Source organism: Amblyomma mixtum, chromosome 3 (assembly GCF_055824585.1).
Source record: "Amblyomma mixtum isolate Tamu chromosome 3, ASM5582458v1, whole genome shotgun sequence".
Lineage (NCBI taxonomy): Eukaryota > Metazoa > Arthropoda > Arachnida > Ixodida > Ixodidae > Amblyomma > Amblyomma mixtum.
Genome location: NC_143014.1, coordinates 66233022 through 66257405, shown reverse-complemented (window position 1 = coordinate 66257405; position 24384 = coordinate 66233022). Strand labels below are relative to the sequence as shown.

At 46.2% G+C, this 24384-nt stretch overlaps 1 protein-coding gene across 1 annotated transcript in view; it reads right to left on the bottom strand.

Annotated features, from left to right (window-relative positions):
- Positions 1–1000: 1000 nt before the first annotated feature.
- LOC149350487 (E3 ubiquitin-protein ligase lubel-like) overlaps positions 1001–24384 on the bottom strand; it is a 30859-nt gene continuing 7475 nt past the window's right edge. Inside the window, exons 6-12 of the mRNA XM_089579512.1 lie at positions 17850–17939; positions 16606–16720; positions 14381–14499; positions 6044–6154; positions 5219–5349; positions 2742–2898; positions 1001–1178 (exon numbers count right to left, since the gene is read on the bottom strand). Of these exons, the coding sequence (XP_089435638.1) occupies positions 1146–1178; positions 2742–2898; positions 5219–5349; positions 6044–6154; positions 14381–14499; positions 16606–16720; positions 17850–17939 (756 nt within the window). The 3' untranslated portion in view covers positions 1001–1145. The remainder of the gene's footprint in view (positions 1179–2741; positions 2899–5218; positions 5350–6043; positions 6155–14380; positions 14500–16605; positions 16721–17849; positions 17940–24384) is intronic.

Below are 24384 nucleotides of genomic sequence, written 5' to 3'. Positions count from 1 at the left end.
TTCATCTCTAACGTGCCATTGTTTATAAGTTGTACAGTATCCAGCACAGCTGGAAAAAAAGAAAAGTAGCGGGCGGCGTGCTTCAGTCGGACTGTGTAGGCGAACTTCTTTGTCAGCGACAGTTTACCGGTGAAGGAGCGTCAAACTACAGCCCATAATGAAGCACACAGCACATACTTAAAAAGTACTTTTCGAGCCCCGAACCACTTGTTTCGTTTGTTTACTGTTTGTTTATTGGGGTCTAACGTCCCAAAGAGCTATGAGAGACGCCGTAGTGAAGGGCTCCGGAAATTTGGACCACCTGGGGTTCTTCAACGTGCACTGACATCGCACAGCACACGGGCCTCTAGAATTTCGCCTCCATCGAAATTCGGGCGCTGCGGCCGACCTCGAACCCGCGTCTTTCGGGCAAGCAGCCGAGACCACTTGTTTCAGGGCCACACGCCGGACTAGAACGTTCGCGCGCTCGAAACAAGTGTGTTGATATTCTACACACAGTTCCCCCTTTTTTTTTATTTCATGTGCACACTGGCAACGCAGAAAAGTTTAAACTTATTTTTCTGAATAAGGCTATTCAGGGAAGATAAAAACTAAACGTCAGTGTTTCTCAAAGGAAAATTGTGCGATAACGCTTACAGAACCTTTAGTGCGCAGATTTTCCTTCAGGAAGCTTTAATAACAAATTCGCCTGCTTGCCAACAAGCGACCAGCGACCAATGAGGATCGACCTTACGAAATGTCCAGCTTTCTGCTAACGGAAGGCTTAATGAATATTCTCTCGTTTTAATAATTTGATGGGTCTTTAGAAATATATTACAGACCTGTGTATCCAGAATTCTTGCAATAAAGTGTGCAGATCGAAAGTAAATCGTTGAATATCCTCTATTTTGTACGAGCGTTATTTGCTTATCGTTTCATGAAGCCGCAGTGTCCAAAGCAGAGCTTGCAGTATACCTCCCTTAATTCATTCCTGATTTTGCAATTAATTATGCGGCAGTGAACTTGTTGAACAACAAGTGAAACTGTTTATTTCGTTTCAAAAACATAGACACGCAGCGAGAAGTATCTTCATTCCGCAGGCGCAGAAACTTAACCAATCAATGGCCGAAGAGAACGTAGACGGCAATGTTCAGTCTTCTCCACATCTATCTTCCAAGTGGCACAGCCGTAGCGACAGCCTAGAAGAGGGGAAAAAAATATTCCCCGTATCATCGCACTGTCCTGATGTACAGAACAGGGACAGCGCCAAGGGGAGGCGAAATCTGCCGGGCGCTGCCTTCAATCTCTGACGAGGCGATTTTATTCGCAAATAAAGTGTCTTAAACGTTCTTGGATTCAATTATGGCTCTCGTAGATCTTTATGAGGACCAATTCCATGAAGGCATCATAGCGGCCAAGATTTTACTTCACGCTGCCCCCACCCTCCCTTCGCGCCGCCTCATTATGAATATCCTATCGCGCCGTTCCTGAGGCAGAACAATCTTTGCGGCAACGATTTTAGCCAAATGTATTGAGAACTACAGCCGTACTGTTTGGGCTAGTCCACATTACAAAGTTACCTGTCAGAGTAATCAGTGCACCTTGCACACGCCTCACGCAACATGTAGCCCACGTCACTATAGCTTGCGCTTGAAGCCAGGCCTACGCCTGGATGACGATTAACTTTTAAAACTCAGTACTGTACGTAATCCAAAATTATAAATGCATGAAATAACCGTGTAAACGTTTCGTATTGGTCTAACGAAGCAAGTCTCTCGCGATCTATATTGAGTTCATCAGTAAGGTTTCTTAAAACAGTCCTGAAAACCATGACAAAGCACAAATGCGCCATTCTGAGGTGAGCCGACTGAGTTAATAGTCCAGAGTTACCGAAAGGCTCTCAAGGTCCGCCTACTTTCTAGAAGTCCTGCATCTAGTATGCGTGTCTTTCGTTCTAACTGTCTTTCAATATCGACAGCGAATTATCGACTTCGCAACCGCATAAGTGCATCGATATGCACGATCCATCCTAGCAGATACGGAGAAGGAAGGGGAGAGAGTGTGAAGACGAAAATGCGGCACATTTATGAGAAGACGCCTCCCTCGCGCTTGGCTACGCAAATAGTCAACGCTTGCCCAAGTAGCCCTGCCACAATGACGACATTCACGTGTTTGTTGACAAAGGAAGACACTGTACATGACCTACGTGTGACTGCCGACAGCACTCGCGCGCTGCTGTGAAACCAATTTTTTGTAGCCCTTTAGGATATATCGCAGGTCAATATCTTAGTTTAGTTTAGCGTGATGAGTTGGAAAAACACAACAAATCATCCAAGAGTTGCGAGTATGACTCACGCTCTCTAGCGAAATGAGCTAAAAACAGATTCGTTCTCCCGAATTAAAATGCATAAGCTGTATATATTTTTTCCAATTTCATCAAGCCCAAAAATTTAGGCATCAACAGCTGTTACGTACAGCCATTTTCAAAGGTTTTCAGGCCATACGGTTCGCTCCGAGCCACGCAACAGAACTTTAGCTGTAGCTCTGGGCGTCAAAGCTCGGGAGAAGTGAGAAGAAAGTTGCCCGTCGCCCTCCGCAAATTTCTAGCACCAAGGATGTCATACGAGTCGCTCTCCGGAGCCCACAAACAAACCAAATGGCTTGTAAGCTTCAGAAAGGAATATGGCCCGTCCGTAAAACTCGGCTTGGCGGGTAGAATGGCAAAGCATAAGCATTACAACGATAGCTTCATCGCTCCTTACCTGTCGAAGCGCTGTTAATCTGTCTCCAGTTGAAATCGGCGGCACAGCCTTGCCATTCTTCTGAAGCTCTTGCTCCAGCTTCTGCTCGTTCATGAGGCTGAGGACGTCAACGCGGTTGGCGAAAATCGATTCGCAGAGATACTCCTTGTAGTGCTTCCTGCCCACAGAAGATGATTAAGCATGGTACTCAGTGTTGAGCTATGTTCTTCAAAGTTTCCTGAATCCAGGCAGCAGCGCTGTTCAACATTTGTGTAGATGTCCTTAGAAAAGCGACTAAAATCTAAATCAAGGCAGTTCCTGAACACTTCATCGATCATGTGACTGCGTTTCTTTATTTTTTTTTTTCTGCCTAAACGTCCCAGAACACCTTAACCCTTTAAGCGTCATTTTTGTTTCTATCGAGATTGTATATTTTGCCACATAAATAGTATATTCAGGCCTTAAAAAAGACGTTTTGTTACTTTTCCAGCGCAAAACACTAGAGGTTGACGCAAAAAGCGTACTGGCGCTAAAAGACGGAGACAACACACACAAGACAGGACTGGCGCGTGTGTTGTCTCCGTCTTTTAGCGCTAGTACGCTTTTTGCGTAAACCATGTCATGCTACAACCAACTAGCTCAAATCGAAGTCTTACTAGCGGTTGATTTTTTGCGGGGATGAGCAAAATTTCATGCAAACTGTCACAACTGATTTAAATAGCAGCATGGAAATGCCACGACTTATCAAGTAAACACCTGAAGGACCGTGGAAACAATCTGCATGATTGACAACAGTGCACTAAACACGGAGAAAAGGGGGACTAGACAAAACAAGCGCTGTTGTCTAGTCTTCCTTTTGTCCGTGTTTGGCGCGCTGTTGTGAATCATGTATACCAACTCGCCCAACCTTCTTCTCGAAACAATTTGTATTTAGAAAACGCGCATAATATTTGAAATTGCGAACAAAAATGCTAATACTGGTGGCGAAATATGTATGCGCAAAATTATTTACTGCGCTCGCTTATGGCATAAAAAAGAAACTTTCTTATTTGCGAGAAGGGTGCAAAATTCGCCTGAAACAAATAAATCCCCGCTAGGTAAAGCCCACTCTCAGAAGAAGCTGCGAGTTCGCTTTGCACACAGTTGAGTACATGGCGTGTCAAAGGGTTAAAAACACCCGCAGTACAGAGCCCACATGTCACTTCGGGACGTTAAACCACATGAGCACACGCATGCACATGCACACATTTTTTTCTCAGCAAGTTAACATGGCTTTGTGATATGCGAGAAAAACAAGATTCGAACTTTCTTCTGGAGAGGGCCATGGTTCTTTCAAAATCATCATCATCAGCTTGACTGGGCTCATTGCACGACAAAGGCCTCTCCCATGTCTCTCCAACTAACCCTATCCTTTGTCAGCTGCGCCCACCGTAAGCCCGCAAACCTCTTAATTCCATCCGCCCACCTAACTTTCTGCCGCCCCGTTCTACGCTTTCCTTCTCTTGGGATCCACTCCGTTACCCTTAAATACCAGCGGTTATCTTGCCTTCGCATTACGTGCCCTGCCCAAGCCCATTTCTTCCTCGTGATTTCGACTATGATGTCATTAACCCCGATTTGTTCCGTCGCCCACTCTGCCCGTTTCCGGACTCTCAATATATACTTGTCTACTTGTCTCTTAAAAAATATTAGTAAACTGCCATTCATGATCTGAGAGAACCTGATATATGCGCTCCGCCCCCATTCTTATTCTAGTTGTTTCTTTTTCCTGATCCGGATCAGCGGTCACTACCTGTCCTAAGTAGACGTATTTCCTTACCACTTCCAGCACCTCGTTACCAATTGTGAACTGCTGTTCCCTTGCGAGGCTGTTGAACATTACTTACGTTTTCTGCATGTTAATTTTTAGACTCATCGTTCTGCTATGCCTGTCTGACTCATTGATCATGCTTTGTAGTTCATCTCTTGAGTGACAGGAAAGCAATGTCATCGGCGAATCTCGAATTACTTTTGTATTCTCCATTAACTCTTATCCCCAACTGTTCAAAGTCCAGGCTTCGGAACACCTCTTGTAACAGGCAGTGAACAGGCAGCATTGGCGAGATGGTGTCACCCAGCCTGGCACCCTTGCTTATTGGAATTCTATAGCTGACTTTATCAAGGACTATGGTAGCTGTGCATGACTGCTTTCGAAAAGAAAGTCGAAATTGAAGTCCAGTGGTACGGATCAGGGTTCAGGGGACAATAACTATACGCCTGCAGACAGACTTTATGCAGCAGTAGCAATATGCATATCCCCTAAGCTCAATAAGCGCGTTCTCAAGCCCCAAGCAAGAGCATGAAACAGAAATATGAAGGAACCTGGCGAATTCCTTCTCCGCTTTCTCTCAGCCTGCGCAGTGCTACAATCATTCTAGAGCAATTACCATGCATGAAAGCAAAGCGATTGTTTCAGCACTGCTGCCCGATGTAAAAAAAAAAAGCGGCGGTGTACATACTCGCACTTTTTGGCTTTCAGAACTGCCACTCCGCATGGTGAGTCATGAAATTCGTCGTTGGTGATACTGACGGAGCAGGTGAGCGTCGGATCTGCAGGGGGGTCCTCTTCGTCGACACCGACAGACGCATTCTGGAAGAATGAGTCCTCTCTTCAATAGCTTTCGCGACTGAATCGCGCCTTTAGGTCTTCCACACAAATAGACAATCGCAAGCGGCCAAATACTCGTGCCATTCAAGCTCCACGCTTCAAAAACGTTATTTCCAGGCACGACTACCACCAATGCCGTCGATCTCTTTTTCTTCACATCATCTATGACGCATCAGTGTATGCTGGAGAATATCATGAAGCAGGATAAATTTATTAGCTGACAAAAATCGGGCAGTTCAGGAACTCGACTGATTGAAAGCGGGCGCAGCCGTTGGCACGTGAAGTACAAATACCTGCGCTTATAGCGAAATGTAAAGTTCAGGGGTAAATCTTATAAACGGCTCAGGCAAAAGTTTTTTCTTTCTTTCAGTCTCTTACAAAGGTTATTGCAGTATCCCAAGGTCTGTGCAATTCCATCACGATCTAAAACTGCACCTAATCTGTTCGCCTATCTAAAGTGCACTGCCCCGACAGGCGCTTTCCGTGAACCCGCCCATACAAATAAAGTAGGTCATCAATATTTCGGACTTATTAATATATTTTAGCTCAAGGTGGTTACAAATGATCGTCTTTATCATTGCAGTGCCTTGAAATAGAGCGCTTTGTGCAGCAATGGAAAGGTCAAGCAGAGTAAGGCCTAGTAACAAAAGGGAAATAGTATTCAGCGCGACGCTACCTTGAGAAGGCCGAGGAGTTCTTCGTGACTGTAGTCTCTCGTGTAAAAAAAACAGTTCCTAGGATGGTGGCCATGCATGCCTTGGTTCTTGCAAGCTTCTCTACCGCACGCCTGGAGAGGAAAAGCCAGAATAAAAAACCAAGCGAAGCAAATAAACCCACGCACGAATAACAGGCAAGCGAACACCTAGGCCAAGAGAAATGCCACCTGAAAACAAAGAAGAAAGTACACAAAAGCGACACGCTGAAATTCGAATATGCAACCTTGATAGCATCAAATTTCAGGGTACGTACAGAATTATCCGCCTTGCAGAACGTTATATATTATTCAAGAATAAGGAAGTGAAATAACATGCAAGAACACTGGTTGCATACACTTTAAATAAAGCACAAAAGGCTGATTTGAGCTAAGTTCTCGCACATTCTCGCAATGAATGGAAGTTCTCGCTCATTCTCACACTTACTAGCCCGTGGCTGGTCATAAGGTAGTAAAGCAGAATAAAAAGTTACTGCCACACTGCTAATCCCTCTGGTGGTGCCGCCATGCGGCCAAACTGATATCCACCGTGGCCAAACAGTGTTAGTTGGCACCTGGCTAGCCTTATTCATGGTGCGCCCTATAGAGGCTTCGTCTTCGTCTCGAGCTCCCTGCTACTGTGAGAGCGCATCTTTATAAACATTTTCTAATTAAGTCTACCATTTGTCGGAGAGATTTTTGTTGCAGGTGCGAGGTTACAGGTGCACTGCTGTCACCGCCGATTAACCCAGCAGCTACTGTAAGACCAAACCCTTTCCCCGCGGTGCCGCTACTGCTGAAATTGCCGACTTCATTCACAAAATAGCGCCTCGTCAGCATTAAAACGCTCATACTGGAAAAATCTGTCCGTCTGTCCATCTGAGGCCTCGGTTGGCAGGTGGCAAAGTGGAGAGAAGGAACTCCCCTCTCCGCTTTCAGAGGAGAGTGGGGAGATGAGAAAATGGGAGAGGGAAGATGGAGAGAGTGGGAGGTGAAGAGAGGCAGGAGGCGAAGTAGAGAGAGGGAAATCCCTAGGTGAATTACCGGAGATGGAAAGTAGGAGAGGGAACACAAAGGGTGAGAGGCCATGGGTGGAGGAGAGCAGAGAGGGGGTATGGCGTGTTCCCCACTGTGGATGCGAAGGGTGGATGATGGTGTGGCACATGGTGATTGATGGTCTGGGTCACACCTTCCGCTCGCACGGTCTGAAGCCTTCAGCTGCAGCGGCTGCTCCATCCGGGGGAGCACTAATGTTAAAGCAAAACTAAGCCGCATCAATTGCATTGATCGACTATAATTTCTTTTTCTGATGGTTTCGCGAGCCTAAAAAATTTCTCGTGTTAGCGGGGCTTTGTGTCTCGCCAAGATGAGTTTTAGAGAATAAAAGCAGAGCTCCATGTGCGCGAAATTTTGCGCCAAACCCGAGCAACGGCGGCAAGATACGAGCGGTGCGCGCAGTTTTTTGCCCATGTCGCTTTCCTCGTTGCTCGAGTCTACCTTCCAGAAAAATTTCCCTCGTCGCCCGTACGTGCACAGGGGATGGGGGCAAACAGACCCCTGCTAGCTGTACACGCTGCAGTTTTGACACAATACTCCTCCCCGTGATCTGTCTTCGCCTCGGCTTGGTCATCACCGCTGCCGCTGCACCACCGGAGAAAATAATCCTTTTTGCCGCGGTTGTGCGACAGAGACGCAATTTTTTTTTTAAGAGAGCAATCTGCCTTTCAACGACAGAGAGCTAACAACATTCGCGGCGAGCTACAGCAAGCACACTGCAAGAGCGAGATGTGTGACAAGTCGGGTAAGGGCGCTGGTTCCCCAGTGCCACTCGAATGCGATGGCATATCCATATGATGTCAATGCAGGCGCAGTCACTCTTCCTGGGGCCCTAGGGTTTAGAGATAACAACGGTCATGTAAATAAATCAGCGGTGGAAGTTAGCAAAAAGCGATTGGAAGATTGGCGGCTCAAAAGCAGAGAGGTGACATAAGGTTAGAAGAGTAGGAAAGCGTACTGAAAGAAAATGGCGAATTTTAATGACAATTTACAACACAGGTAAACAAAAAAAAGAAAAAAAGCACAGCATCTTGGCAACTGCCACCACCCCTATTCAAAGGGGAAGCTCATATCTTCCATTCATCCACCCATCGCTGCGTTTCAGCCGCCGGTCCTACGTCCTGTGCCTTGGGTGGGTTTTTTTTTTTTTTTTAATCCTCCATGTGTCACCAACTAGCTCCCCCGTGCACAGTCTCTTAAGACGTTATCGGAGTGTTTACTGAGCCGGAGTGCGGAGGCACCGGACGGAAGCACATATCCGCTGGTGGACATCGCGTATGTCTCATTATGCGGTCGCTTGCGTAAGCTTCGCCCCGACGGAGCGGGCGACAGAGGTCCTGCACGCACCGCCTCGTTGCGTCGCTCTCTTCTTCGTCACACAGAGCTCCCTCTTAAAGTTTCGCACTTAGCGCGCGTGTTGCAGTCGTGAGATATAAACGAAAAATTCAAGTTGGTTAGGCCGTTTTTGGTGTTCATGAATGGGCTTGCTGATACATAGTCCAGTTTGGCCGGTGCTTGTTTTGCCTTATTTCATCGGCACTCCGCAGATCACTCCCATCTTGCACGGCCCTGCGATTTATCTCACAATCTGTCGTGCTATTTTTCCGTTCCCGTTCTTTTTCTATTCGAATACAAATAGCTATACCCATGTGACGAATAGCTTTTCAGCTCATGTGGCAGGCGGGAAACATATGAAACGACCTCTGGTCTTTTTTGTTTGCGGGAACATTCTTGCTTTCACCAGCAGATATATGGCGATTCACCTCCATTCACTCCGTTCAGTTTGGTGCACGGTCGCGAAGCCATTGTTATGCTGGACAAATTGTTGCTTCCAGACGGTGCTAGCTCCTCTGTCACAAGTGTTGGCCACTTCATCCGTCATGCAGAGGCCGTCCGCCAATTTTCTTGACAACGAACCGCTACCAGCAAGAAAATGATGATCACAGCTATAGCCCGGTGAAAAAGTCAGGGTGCGGAGCCCTATCAGTGTGCAGGGTGCTCCGCAAAGCTTCCGCGCTGTTACTTTAGCCCATATGAGGCGCTATAGGCCAACTAAGCTAGGCCAACTGCGAAGCGCTCCCACATGCAACTGCTTGCTTGTCTAGAAAGTTGACGTCCAAAGTCGTACACGTCGCCAGAATGAAGCCGTAACACGCTCATCAAGGCCTTCCTGGAGTCCAAATCAGGCGCCAGATTCTTGTGCCGTTTCTTTTGCTCCGCCTTACCGTTATTTCACTCTGACTTGCGGCCTCGAGTCGGTGTCTTTCAAAGGGCACGGTGCTAACTCCTCTGGTGGTACCGCGATGCGACATAACTGTAATAGCTGGCGCCTGGCTAGCATTAATCCTGCGGCTCCCTGGAAGCTCCGTCTGCCCCTCGAGCTGCCTGCTGTTGTGTAAGCACGTTTCAATAAGCGTTTTAAGTCTACCGTTTGTCAGTGACAATATGCGGCGCTGGTGAAGAAAGAAATCAAACCATCAACCTTTCAATCCCGTCATATACCAGTGCGCTACTGACGGTTTCATAAGGCCATCTGGGAGGACATGCCGTCGCAAGAAATATACAGCTAGCGTGACGCCCACTGCGCGCCAGAGGAGGCAGAAATTCCTGGACCTCGCTTCGAGGAAGACAGCGATGACCCTGAGTACGGAACCGCGTGATACTGAGGACAACAACAAAGGACATTGACGACGGCGAATGGCTGTTCATAAGATTCTGATATTTTTTTTGTTTTTTTTGCGCAGTTCTATTGCTGGTTACGGGCAAAGGTTGCGCTTATGTTGTGATGGGGACACACAAGGAAAGCTTGAAAGGCGCTGGCTTTTTTCCAGCATGTTCAAAATCAACATGTTTTTGCAGCGATCTATAGGCAGCGCAAATATCGCAAGAGTCCTCGCCGTTGTTGGAAATGTTCATGATATTTACAAGAACGTTGAGAACTATAATGTTCCTTGTAGAACCAAGTGGAACAACACAAAATGGAATTTCTTGTTGTTTTTTTTTCGCAAACCACTGTGCGAGGTATCATACTGATACAAATGCAATAGCGATCCTTCTGGAAACGTAATTCAATCAAGAGACACCGAGGGCAAATTGAAGTTGGTCCACATCGATAGATTAGTGTGGTTCAATGAAAAAAAGCCTGCCTTCAGAGAAAAAGGAGCCTTTATAAGCTACAAAAGGCAAAAAAAAAAAACTTAAATAGAGGTAACGCCACCAGAGGCCGTTTTCGCAACCAAACTGTGGCGACATCAAGAGAATTGTCGTGTGCGCGGATTTCTGAAGCTACATTACACCGCCATTCACTTCCTAGCAGTGATCAGGGAGCCTTTTTCAGTCTTGAAGTCAGAGGTTTAAATCGAGCGGGAGAAAAATACGTTGCAGTGTTACATCCAATTTTCTCAGCAGTAATTGCGTCCTTTGCTGATAAACAAACTACAACGTAGACAGAAAGCGTCCTAGAGGGGATGAGAATTAAATTCACATGTACTTGACCTGAGTATCCCCTTAATGTTATCTTTTAACGCAACATTTCTTGCTAAATTACCTTTCCTGCTGAAGCCAGCACTTTCAAGAAAATGCGCGTAAAAGCGACGAGTTTCTAAGACTGAGAGTTACGGTCAGATGGAGCAAGTCGTGTGAGCATCGCTTACTGTGATCAACTAAAAACAATTATCAAAGCAACAAAAATTACGCGACTACCGCGACGCATGAATTATAGATTTGTCAATAAAACCAATACGAGCCGCAGCCGATCTCGACAGTTTCATCCTTCGAACTCCCAGGCCGGACTGCACACACTTTCGGCTTTCTCTCTCCTTACAAGGCTGCGGAGATTTCTTCATTCCGTGCCGTCTTGATCTGGCATCGGTTGGTAACACGAGCTAAAATTGTGCGACATCTCCCCTCATGCGTGCGCGCATGTTGACCCGTACATGAGAGGGTGCCGAGGGAGCAGAACTGCCAAAAAATCTTTCGTCCTGGTGTATTTTCTAATGCCCTCCCAACAGCAGTGTTCGCGTTAAGCGCTATTCCATTACTGAATGCGCCAACGCCGTGCAAGCAATGATTGATTTGGCTTCGTTTATTGGAGTTCAACGTCCCAAAGCGACTCAAGCTATGAGGGACGCCATAGTGAAGAGCTCCAGAAATTTTGACCACCTGGGGTTGTTTAACGTGCACTGACATCGCACAGTACACGGGCCTCTAGAATTTCGCCTCCATCGAAATACGACCGCTGCGGCTGGAATCCAACCCGCGTCTTTTGGGTGAGCATCCGAGAGCCATAACCACCGAGTCACCGCGGCGGCGGGCAAGCAATGAGTCTTGGTCAACGGCTGCTTTTCAGACATTGCAACAGTCACTTCTGGCGCCCCGCTTGGGTCTGTATTAAGGCCCCTGCTGTTCTTAAAGGGTTTTCGAGGACAACTTTATCATACATAAATTTTTTTTGTTATCAAAATCCGATAGCTCGGCATTTTGTGGCTTTGTTGCCGCTTGTCCCTCAACGAAAGGTGCATCGCTAAAGGATTATGATTCAAAATTGAAAAACTTTTTCCCGCCGGTCTGATTCAAACTCTGGACTCTCCGATGACGAAATAGCCGAAAAGTGACGTAAACGGGGACTGCGTGATTGTTCGCAGTGAGTGGTGCAGCCTAGCAGCAGCCGATATGAAAACTACTGTCGGCCGGACGTCGAAGGCCTCTATCAGCCGTCTTCGCTTCGTTTACGTTTGCATCAGCGTTACGATGGATCCCGATCCCGACAGCGAAGTTCCCGCAAAGAACTGCGGCCTGCACTTCAGCGACCTCAACCCCACGTTGCTTTCGAGGGCTGCGGCGGCGGGTCTGGCATAGAGATGTGAAGGCCTGAAAAAAACACTGCAATTTTGGAAAAAAAAAACAGTTTTTTTCGTTTTTTTCAGACGAGAAAAAATGGAAAAAAACATCGAAAATTTCACAATGCAATTTCAAGGTTTTAGGATTGCTTGCTTTCAGTTTGGGTTTTTGTTTTTGCTTTGAAAACCACTATAGCATGCATCGTTGAATGACTGGAGAGCAGTTGTCATCGCCGGTGCCAGGTAGTGCTTTTAAAATGTTCGGGCTGCGAGCAAGCGGGTTGAAGGCCAGGTCACATATAAGACCCGGACATGACTTAAAAACACACTAATACTTGAACTCATGGCTGAAGTAGAACAAAATGACTGCAAATTCTACAGCGCGACACACACGGCATAAATAACATAGGCTATTGTGCACCTAAGCCCAGCTTCTTGGCGACAGAGACTGGGTAGGACGGCTACACAATAACACCTGAAACTCTGGTAATACTAAACGAGATCAAGCGTAATGGACTCGCACTGCCATCTAACAAAATGTGGAGTGACTTACGTGGAGAAACGTGGAGTGACTTATAGAGTGACTTATAGATCAGTTTTCATGTTCCCATTCTCAGTGCAATAGAACAAGATGTTCGTTCCACAAATATGATATTTATATCTCCATATTCGCCTGAAGTGCAAATCATTATATATCTTCTCGGTACAATAGAACAAGAAGCTCGTTTCACAATATGACATCTATAACTGCATATGCGACATGAACTTCGGAGCATTCTTATTGATCGTTGTGCTGTTGTAAATAAATCTGTTTTCGTCACGTTTTGCAAAATTTCCAATTTTTCATGCAAAAAAACCTTGAAACAAACGGTTTTTTTCATGCCATTCAAAATTTCTTGAAATTTTACATCTCTAGTCTGGCAAGATAGTCCGAGCGCCGAGGAGCCGGCAGCGTCGGCAGCAAGCCAAGCTTCTGGTGCGGCAGCTGTCACCGCCGGGACTGATGAGACTTGGTACGTATGGACGTATTTAAATTCTGCAATAGTACTTGTAGCGCTGGATATGCAGCCCAGCATACACGCCTAGCAGTAGCAGTTTGCTATAGACGTGGAGGCTTGTGCAACATTACATATTCACAGGCGGTAATCCTCACTGTAGGTGCGTGCGGCTGCATGAAGTTCGGCCAAGGAATACTTATAGGGGCATTTGGACTTCCTCTGCCGCTCCGCACTTGTAAATCGGGGCGCGTCAATAACGAAACCACGCGGACACGCAAAGTGCATGGCCAGGAAGCACCAAAACACACCGAAATTCCGCTGGCCGCCTGTTGCGCCGCCAAGCATAGGTTTTCTTTGGCTTCCAACATTCAGGTTGTCTTTTTCCCTTCTTCACCGTGTGGTATAAGTGCACTAGAGGTTTAAAAACAAAACTTATATACTTAAATATCCAAACGAGTAACCTTCTTGCACGTTTGTCAGCCTCAGAAATTCGTGGTGTTTTTTCGGCTAATTCGTCATCACGCTTGTACTTGTGACATCGGCCTGTGGCGGTGATGCGTGTATTTTAGTTCTTCCTCTTTTAAACCTTACACGACCTTCGTTTCCAGAAGAGATTGGTCTTTTTGTGATTAAGAGCTGGCATTCTATCGTTACAATCTAACTTCAATTTCTCCTCGATGTTCCTTTAATATATGCCGATGACGTAGTGGAAAATGTTACTTGCCAGGTGCACCTGTAGCGGATGCCTGTGTTTTGTACCGTTCGATAAAAACCCCACGTGAAATATAATATCCAGCAAAACTTAGACCGTATTCAACTTTGGTGCAAAAAATGGGACATGGTTTTGAATGCTGCAAATTTATGTTTTCTTTGCGCGCAGGTGTACACCTGCTGTGCCTGAGCACCTTTTCTACGACCAGCTTCTATCCAAAATTATAAATACCTCGGTGTTTATTTTCTGGGTGACCTCACCAGGACAAAGCAGGTCGAATATGTATCGGATTCAAGAATTGTAAGCTTTTAGAGCGAAAACTCTACTCCACTCGCTCTTCAAGGTCATGTCGGTATGCAAAACGACCTGCTCCCTGCTTTTCCTCCGCCCTTTGTTTTTGTTGTTTTTTTTTTCGTTCTTACACTGTCAGAGTGTTGACGCAGGTGGATGAACAGTTGGTGCTTCTGTGTTGTTTTATTTTCCGTTCTCTGCCGTTTCTTGATTTTTATCTTGTACACTCATGTTGCTCCTACGACTTATTATGAGCGCCGCCCCCCTTTCCTACAATTACGCCTTGACTGCAGTACAGGAATAGTAAATAAATAAATGAAAATAAATAACGAAGTTAAGCATCTTATAAAGCAGGGACAAGCACTTTCATGAAAGACAGATGCCGTGGCACCAAATGACTATCAAAAGAAAGAAACGCTCCACTAACCTCTCCCCTCCAGAACTCCGTCTTGCAACATTCACAGAACTCTTTCTTGCAATGACCACACGTGAAATGGGCGCAGCCGCCTTTGGCTTTGAAGTACGGCGTCTGGCAACTCGGACACTCTGAAATTGCCGACAAGAAACGAACTTTACTTAGACGGCGTGCGCGCTCATACTCAGAGTATAACGCGCTCAAGTCAGTGGGAAGTAATTAACCGGATGTCAGGTTTTTCAGGCGCTTCGGCAAATGCCGTAATTGTTAACGAGAATCATGGAACGGTTAAAAAGAAAATTTGAATGCGAATGCTGACGTCACACCGGCTAGTTGACAGGTATAGTATGTTGTAGCAGGAACCTTGAGGCTAACTGCTGGTTTATGAAGTAACCACGGTTAACTAACGGCGCAGTGGCTTTATATTCAGCTGTAATACACACTGCCTTCTTGGAACGCTCAGGGATACCCGGACCGTCGTCCATGCAACCTTGACCATTCCCCAAGTCCTAAGTTACCGCCCACCTCCTCCCGCAGCGAACCAACGCTGTTGCGTCAACCGTAACTGGGAGCGGCATTTCACAGCGCTAGTTGTATTGCCCAACAGCTCCTACGGTTTCGCGTAATCGATTGTCTGTCCGTGCCCTCGCCTCCCTCCATCGGCGTAGTCTGACTGCGCCAAGCGTAATTTGCAGCTTTGCGAGCTCGCCTGCGCAGTAGTGGCCGTCGAAATTATACAGCTGATGTAACAAGCCTGAATAATATCTCCTTTTGGTCTACGTCTGATTTTCGACTCGTTCAAGAAACAGATGTTGCTCAAAAACGGGTAGGCGTCCACACTTCCAGCAAACGATTGAGAAGAAGTCCTCCCGATCCACTACAAAGGAAAGAACGGGTTCTCGCACTGTTTTATAGGAACTTTATTAACCCAGCTCTAGTCTCTTCGCATGCGTGTCTCGGACTTCCTTGTCCAATTTCAAGCAGCCAGTTTACGGCACTAACTCCAGGAATCCTCGCACTGCACCTGGCCGTGAATCAGCACAGGTCGAAGCCGCACCGTGAAATTCAAGTGCACTTCGCAGTTCCAGCTTGCATTACATTCCGGTCTAAACTAGAAATATTTTAAATGGCAAATATTCTGCCTTGGAGTTGAATGCAGCAGTCTTTGACTTAGTTTTAATTAAGAAATACACGTAATCTACATGTGGAAAGACATCGCTAATAATTAGGAGTGCGCGAATAGTACTTTTTCTGAACCGAATCGAATATGAATTGAACAGTTATAGAACTGAACCGAATAAGAATTTAATACCTTTACAAACTCGCTACTCGTGAGAATATTCGCACAAAGCGAATAAGCATGCGACACTGCGATTAGCTGGCGGCAGCGCTGCGGTACAGGGCTAAAACTTATGGATTCATAGCAGTAGCTGTCAAAATATGCAACACTATGTCCACGAGACGGTCATATGTATAAGAAAACCATTTACTGCTAAAGACCGTAGCGAATAAACTAGCGCTTAACCTCAGTTGACGAGACGGACGACAGCTGAGTTTCAGTCATGGCATCCGAGACCCGGCGTCAAGGAGCGGTTTCCTGGACCTGCCCGAGTACTGCCCCGTCCCCTGGTCTTGGAGGCCGTGTATGAGCATTGCGAACGCCCCCAACACGAATGAACACCGCCGCGGAGCAGAGCCCACTATCCCGCACAGACTATTCACGGCAGCGTACTGTGAGGCGTCGCAATGAATACTCTCTTTGGAACAGACATCGCAGAAATCTACAATGTACGTTATTCGAACATCGCGCCAAATATTCGAAATCTATTCGAGAGCGTCGGACCATATTCTATTCGTTTCGAATCATTTTAACTTGCTCTGCGATTCGTTCAGCGAATCGAAACTGAGGATATTCAGTTCGCTATTAAAAATTTCGAATATTCGCACATCCTTAATAATGATTTCTGTGTGCCGAAGCGGAAGGAGCGGCAATGACTCAGGCCGGAATGGATGGCACCGGAACGTTTTCTACAATCTGAGATTATTTTGCTTGCGCGACCTCGTGCTTTGTGGCAGAGCGCCTTAACCACTGAACTGCCGCAGCGAGACTGGAGAAATGTTCAACGCCTCGGCTTTCTTAGACTATGCAACAGAGCCACCTTGTTCTCCTTGGTTCGTGTGCAAGCCATCAACGTGGTTTCGCAGCAACCAAGAAATATGCAAATAGTAACGCTTACCGATGGCAGTTCTTCTAATTAAATCCTGAGTTCGAAATTCGGGATCATCTGGATCGTTTTCAGCTTTCCACTTTTTGAACTCCTCGCACGATCTGCCCTCGTGCTCTTTTCGCCACTGGAAAAATGGGAAACGGCGGAGATGGACACCATTACTACTTGTCACAAATCTGAGTTCACGTCAAACTGACTTTGCCCAGACGAAGACAAATCCTCTTGTCGAAACGTCGGCAAGCACCTCGAGGCTTTCCTGTCCTTTGTTCACTTTGTGATTATCAAGAAACGTCTGCGCACCCTCTCTCTACCATGGACACCTTTCAGTTTAGGCAGACTTAGCAATTGCGTTCCAAACTGCGTCAGCGCTTTTTCTTTTTTTTTTTTGCATGTGATGGTTTTATTTGCTAACATAAACTGAAGGCTCAATTCGTAACTATGTTCGTAGCCGAGGCTTTATGCGGGAACGGAAAACTTGCTTCAATCCATGGCATGCTTGTTTTGAATTCATGATTTTGAGAGGGCTTTTTCCTTATTGTAGATTAAGGGCAATATTTTCCATGCTATCTCTCCCAGCTCCTCACATAGTCGCTAAAAGCTAACGGTTAAAACGCGAATAAAATAACTGTGGTGTAACTCACAGTCAATTACTGAGATAACAAGCCAGCACTTTCTTTTTCGCTTAGACAGCTTTTCTCAAATGGGCCACTGCATCACCCTAGTGCAATATTTCTCCTATCACAACACATAGGAATCGCTGAGTTCGTACATAAGGCAGTGACCATCAACCTACGAGGAACGGATATCAAGACATCTTTTTTTCTTTTAAAAGCCATGGCAACGCTCTTTTCTGGCGAGAGACGAAGACCTCGGGGAGTGAGGTACAGTCGCCGTCAAAAGTAAATGGAAGGCGACTGTCAAAAAAAATTAATTTCTTTAAATCTAAAGCATAATGATCCATGTTTGTTAGTGCACAGTGCAATTCGCACAATCACAATTAGTCTGCACATATGTATTCAAGGATGCATGAATTGAGCGGGCAGCGATTAAATTTTTTCATTAATATTGCCTTCCCTTTACTTTTGACGGCACCTGTACATATAGATGTGCACTAACGCTCTCTGAAGACTTTGCTCGGTAGTATAGTGCGAACGTGACGCGCTCCAGATGCAGATATCTGCATAAACCGTTATGTGTATTCCTAGCGGAAGGTATAACCGTTCTCATTATAGCAAAGACCAAGGTATACTCGCCTTGCTTTTGCACTGTGCACAGGCAACTGTTCTGCAAAATGGACAGTCCAGTCTTCTCAGGTTTTCCGGGACAGCGAACCTGTGGCCGCACTGCAATATCAATACAATTGTATTAAATATGTGCGATGTTTATACTCCAGCTGTCCCGCACATAAAGGGGCCGCTGAACAAGTGACCAGAACAGTCGCCGAGCTGGGCGGGCGCTCGATGTGCTTTTTGCGCTTTTGCTGCTTCCGGCAGGAAAGAACTAACTTCTACCGCACGCCTGGCGGAGGAAAAAAAAACTTATTTTACCGGACACTCATGAGGTCGCTGCCACCACGAGCTGAACATCAAGATGCTAACGCGTATAGTGCAAGCGCCCTCTCGTCACGCGATCGACCTCGAAGGATAAACCGCAATAAAGTACTGAGTTTGGTTGGTTCATGCTTGACGGATAGGGCGAAGCAGCGCGCGAAGGCTGGACGACGGAAAGAACTGGCACGCACAGGTGCTAACTTTCAACCATCTTTATTACCTTTCAACGAAGGGATACCGGCTGTTCCAGCTAACATTAGCCAAAGTTTAAAAACATACTGGGACACTACAGGAGGAAACGCCGCAGCTTCAACTATATTGTTCACCGCTGTATACAGGGTGTTTCACCTAAGACTAGACAATTTTACAAAAATAGGCGTTTTGAGTTAGAAGAGCGCTTTTTTCGGCATAGCATTGTCAGCGGTGTAGTACATCAGATTACAGCTAAGACGTGCCAAATAGCGAGCTGGTTAGGTAATATTGAATAGTTAACTTTTTAACTATTGTTGTGTTGTGGTGTTGTGTTGGGTTTAGTGGCGCATAAGCATCTAAGGCTATCATGCGCCAAGCTCAGGGTGTAGGGAAATTGATCTTTTTAACTATTGCCGATACGCCTCTTAATTACTGGGAGGCGTGTACCCCCCCCCCCCCCCCCCCCCGTAAATAATATCCATAGCAGTTTTTTTAGAATTTCAAAAACACCGTTACCCTCGGCGCTGTCGACAAACATATCGTCGCTACATCGCGCCAAAATACATGCTCTTTCGAGAAGCTGGCAGGCAAAGCAACTCCTCCAGTGCACGTAACTCTTCGAAATACCCGAAATTTGTTGGGCCACAGCGCCGAGGGTAACCGAGTTTACGAAATTCTAAAAACAGATATGGACAATACTTACGGTGGGCTACACGCCTGTCAATAATTAAGGAGCCGAACGGTAATTGGTGAAAAGTTAACTCTTCAGTATTAGTGATTAAACCAGCCTGTCTTAGCTATATTCCGATTTACGTACTACACCGCTAACAATGCTATGGCGAAAAAAGAGCTCTTCTAACTCAAAAAGCCTCTTTCTAAAAATTGTGTAAAGTCTTAGGTAAAACACCCTGTATGGTAAGTCAGAGCATTTTCATAATTTCTTCGATTTGGGTATTAAATGAATTGAAAAAATTGGCACTCCAGCTATTGCTTTTGGGGAGAAAATTTCATTTTCAAAATGCAGAACCTCGAATTGATCCGTTCTTATTTTGATGTGTGCTTTAGATTAGTTTTTTTTTTCGCGCTTAAAAGAAAGCCCCCAAAATGTACAAAAAAAAATACACGACAATCCGCTGGCGCGTCGTGACAGCAGTACTCTCAAACGTGGAACTCGTGAACAAAGCTGCGCTCGACGATACAGCAAACGTGGCAGGACAAAAGCAATGACGTGGGCGTTGACGGCAAAACTGAAACACCAGCGGCCTGGCCGCGTTCTATCGGGAAAACTATGCGCGCGGTAGTTCGCGATACCGATGTGAAGACCGAAACGCTGAGCAGCGTTCCTACGAGGCGTTTCGTCTGACGGGTTGAAGAGAAATCGCGAAACATGGTGTCGGAATGCAATGCGGTCAGACACGAAACGCCTGTCGACGACAATAGGCACGCTGTTTAGTGTTTCGGCCTGCATACTGCTACTGGGAACCAGGTCAGGTCGCAGGCGTTACTTTGTTTCGCCGCCAGCGACCGTCTCATTGTTTGCGCCCTGTCACAATCGCAGCACCATCGAGCGCAGTGACGTCCACGAGTTTACTCGTTCTTAACTCAATGAAAACCCCGCAGCGCCTATATGGCACTACTGCGGGGGATACAACGCTTTATAAAACAAATCAGCCGCGCTTCGTCTCGACGCATCACTTCGTAGTGAATTTCGTTCCTTGATGGTTCGCACAAACAAAAGAATGCTGGAACGTATTTATTTGTCCTTAGCTGTACGGCAGCACTTAGTAACTATCATGGATTCGTTAAGATACATAATGAGATGGGTGCAAATATAATAAAGATGAAACCCGTTTGATCATGACCGATTATGACTGATTATGATAGATCCAAGTTTGACAGCACTGCTGTGGCGGTGCGCAAGTGGATTGTCACGTGGTTCCTTTCTTTTTAGTTCGCGGGTTTTCTTTCCAACGCGGAAAAAAAGCAATCTACAACATTTGTCAAATTAAAAATCGGTGAATTTCACGTTTCTTCGGGATGCTCAACAATTTTTCACTAAAATTTTCGCCCGAAACGCAATTGGTGAAAAGTTAATATTTTCAATTTATTTAATTGCTCGACTGAACAAAATACAAAAATGATCCGACTTACTATGTACAGTCTGTGTCACCCTTGTATAAAGCGCTCGTGCAGTGAGCACCGCGCAATACAAACTGAGGTTAGAAAATAGCCCATGGTTTCCGGGCAATGTGGTCGTGCCCACCTTGCTTGCTGGTATGTGCGGCTATACACTTCCACGCAAATGCTGCTTCTATAAGCTAGAAGCTGCGACGTGCTGTCGATTTCTTATGGACCCAAGTGCGCCGTTCGACCGCTCTACACAAGGATGACAGAGACTGTACAGTGATCAAAAATACGGTTGAAGTTGCGTTCACCTGTTGCGTCACGGCACATTATTAAACCTTGTTTAAAGTTAGCTGGGACACTTCGCAAACAGGCCAGGGGCGTAGCCAGAAGTAGGGGTGGGGGGTGGCTTCGGTGGTGTCAGACCACCCCCGAAATTGTCTGAACGCTGCATACACCCCCCGCCCCCCCCTCCCCGGATGATTTTAAGTAATGTTCAGCTTGCAGAGAAACTCACAGAAGTTTCAAGCATTGCCGCGACCACATTTTAATAGCGCTCTTTTTCCTCGCCCGACAGTTCCTCGTTGAATTTGAAACAGTGGCCCTTATTTTTGTGTTTCAGGAATTATTCAGGAATGTTCTAATGCATTTGCGTTCCCTGTTGTTTATTCTCGAAATGACAGGTGTATACGTAGTCAGGGCTCTATAATGAGCCGTGGAAGTTATTGCAGAAAAGACGCTTCGTCGTCATGACACAGCGTATTGCCCTCCTTTCAATTGCAGGCGTAGTTCACCCAATTAAGCATGCCTTTCACGCCATCCTACTTTTCCATCATTTGCATTGTCCTCAAATGATCATAAACTATCGCGAAAGTAAAAAGTGTTTTGTTTTCTTTTTAAGCGATTCTGCGGCCGGGCGCAGGGCCACATGCATGGGGTAGAATTTTTGACAAATGCCATTCGTTCGCAGTTGCTGACTTTCTTTGTAAAGCAGAACTTTTTGTGTTGTCTTATATTATGTGAAAAATATTGTAAATATTCGCGATTTTTTGTACGAGTGTTTTTTTCTTGTGAGAATGTTTTTTTACGAGTCAAGTCCTTATAGAGTCCTGTGTGCACTCATATTCTTAAAATATATTCTAAACAACTAACCCTTCGGCTTTATTATAGCAGAAAAATGAGCAAAATATTGTTTGGGCCCAGGCTCTTCCTTTTTTTTACCAGCGGCGATTAGCCTCGGTGCTTTGGATGTACAACTTTCGGCAGTTTCACGTGCATTTTGAAATTAGGGCGACACTTGAGCCCCGCCTTGAAGGGTACGAAGCGATAGCGTTGATCGGTTTCAGTATCGGCTCCTCTTGCCCACGCAAACACGGACACTGTTTCCATATTATGTGAAAAACTATAAGACATGTGAATAAAGCCCCGCTTTAACCAAGCTGTACGAACGTGCCAGCGTGGCCTACAATAATGATGAAAAAAAAAAGCTTGCGCGGCTTATGACAGCGTGTCTGACTCGCAACCTAAGGGCCAGGGGTTCGATTCCTGACTAAACTGTCTTTTGAGCGTTATTCATTTACTCTATATACCTGCACGCTCTAATGTCGTCTGAATCATTTTGCGACATTCTAATCACCCGTTTTCTAATGTCGCATTCACTTTTCAAATCCGCCGCTTCACGTGTGACGTAGCCACTTTTTTCGACCAACTTTTTGCTCACAACCGCAATGGACGCTGCCGAATTTTCTGCAGAACCTGCGCATGTCACTCAGAGGCGCATGCACCACGTGACCTTCCCTGGAGTAGGCTGGAGCAGCGAGCAGCGCCGAGCACCGCAGCGTGGACAAGACAGCAGAGAAGGTCACGTGACAAGTACACCGTTGAGTGAGGTGCACAGATGGGCGTCGCCTTGCACGCACCACCGGTACACGATTTTAAAATACCATGTGAAATTTAAAAAATCCGTACAGCCGTAGCACCTGAAACACCCGATATATAACACTATAGCTAAACAGGAGAGTTGGTGATACACTTCAAGGGACAACAGCGCGAAAGAGGTGGACGGAAAGAGACGAAAAGAGGAAAAACGGGATAGCGCTCGTACTCTGTTTCCTGTTTTCGTCCACGTCTTTCGCGCTGTTGTCCCTAAAGCCCATTATATGGAAGCCACGCTGCCCCCTACATATAGGTTTCTCCGAAAAGCAATAAAGCTGGTTGAAAGTTGACGCCTGTGTTTCACTTCATTCAATCGTCCTGTCTTTTGCGCTGCTTCGCTCTACCTGACCTCAAGGACACACAGCCGCCAAAACTTATCCATTAGTGTGACGCAGACGTCTGCACTGATGAGTACACCGCTGTTTGCGACTTGTCATCGGATTATGTGGAACGCGAACATTTTTTTATCCTTGAGAATTTCCAGCTACACGCTGCTGCTGCCGTTCTGCCTACACCAGCGGGTACGCGTGTAGTGTCCACCATATAGCTGGAAAAAACTGACTGGAATGGAAACCAATCTTTTTGCGCAACGCAGCAGCTCCATAGACGACTCGGAGCCTCTGGCGCGCTGGCTGCATCTCATAGCTGCAAAAACAACTGTCCCACCTGCCGGTTGCCACAATTGAGACGCATGTGTTCCGTGCATTCAGGTGCCACCATTGCATGCATCGCCATCGTGCGGAGGGAGAGGGGGAGGGGGGGAGGTAATTACTAAGATCTTAAGTTTCTCTTACTAGCGGTAAATTTCATACAAACCAGCAAATACCGGTGGCTCCGTACCTCTCTGTAATCATGAAACTGCCCTTCAAAAAAAAAAAGAATTCCTTGCGTAGAGCGGCTATACTCCCTGCCCGGTGTCGCGGGCTGTCTACTCCTATGAGCTTCCATAATTGTTCTCCAAAACAGTACTCAAGTTAGCAAGGACGAGAATGTGGCAGATTAGATTAACAAAGTACGATTAGTTCATGCAAGATTAACGGTGCACGCTGCGCGACATAAAGCACTTCACGTTCCAACTTCCTCGAAGCGAGCAACCGGTATTACGCAGCTTATCTTGAATTTCCCGTTCAACTAGTACACGTGACAGAGCTCCGCTTAGCGAAAATTGTACAAAGTGCAAAACACTTCTCTGGAACGACCGAACTGTGTGCTCCACAGCTCCCAAAGCCGCTGCTACAAGGAAGGCAAAAAAATTATCCGATAACACTGCCACAGTGTTCGACTTAAGAGCGTTAGCTAAGGGAGCTTCAAGTGTTTACATCGGGGTGCTCAGCAAGCGTGGAGAAGACCAAATCCAAACATCTGCGGATGTTTCCTTTCCGGAAACATCCCTTCTGAGACACAATCAGCGCCATCTACCTCATGTATACTGCAGTACTATTGCAATTCACATTCACCTTCGCTATATCCGGTAAATTTTCTCGTTATATCGGTTAATAAATTTTATAAACGTGTGCATCACAACACGGCGAATCGTTTGACTCCATCCGGAAACCCCTGCGACAACCGGTTCGGCCGTAATGGCCGACTGAAGGTCCTCGGAATGCACGGTTTGGGGGCGGAAAGGCCGTCGTTGCGAATCCCACACATATTTTGGGCTTCATCTCAGATAGTAATTATATCTTCAGGAACATGCCAAGTCATTTGACACCACTTGCAACATTCTGCGTCAAACGGGTGGCCCCAAAATTTTATGCAAATGGGGGTCCCAGGGGGTCCCACTCCGATGGCCGCTATAATGGCGCAAATATAACGGATCGAAAGTAAAAGCTTGAATTGAGGCGCTGCGCGCCCACTGTTCTGATATACCAGGTGTCCCAGCTAAATGTAACCAAGTTTTTAAAAAACGCGAGCTACCCTAGCCGTCTGAAACCAAATGAGGGTTGTTTAGAGTCGTGTGACCTAGTCTGCAGTATTTTTTTCGTTC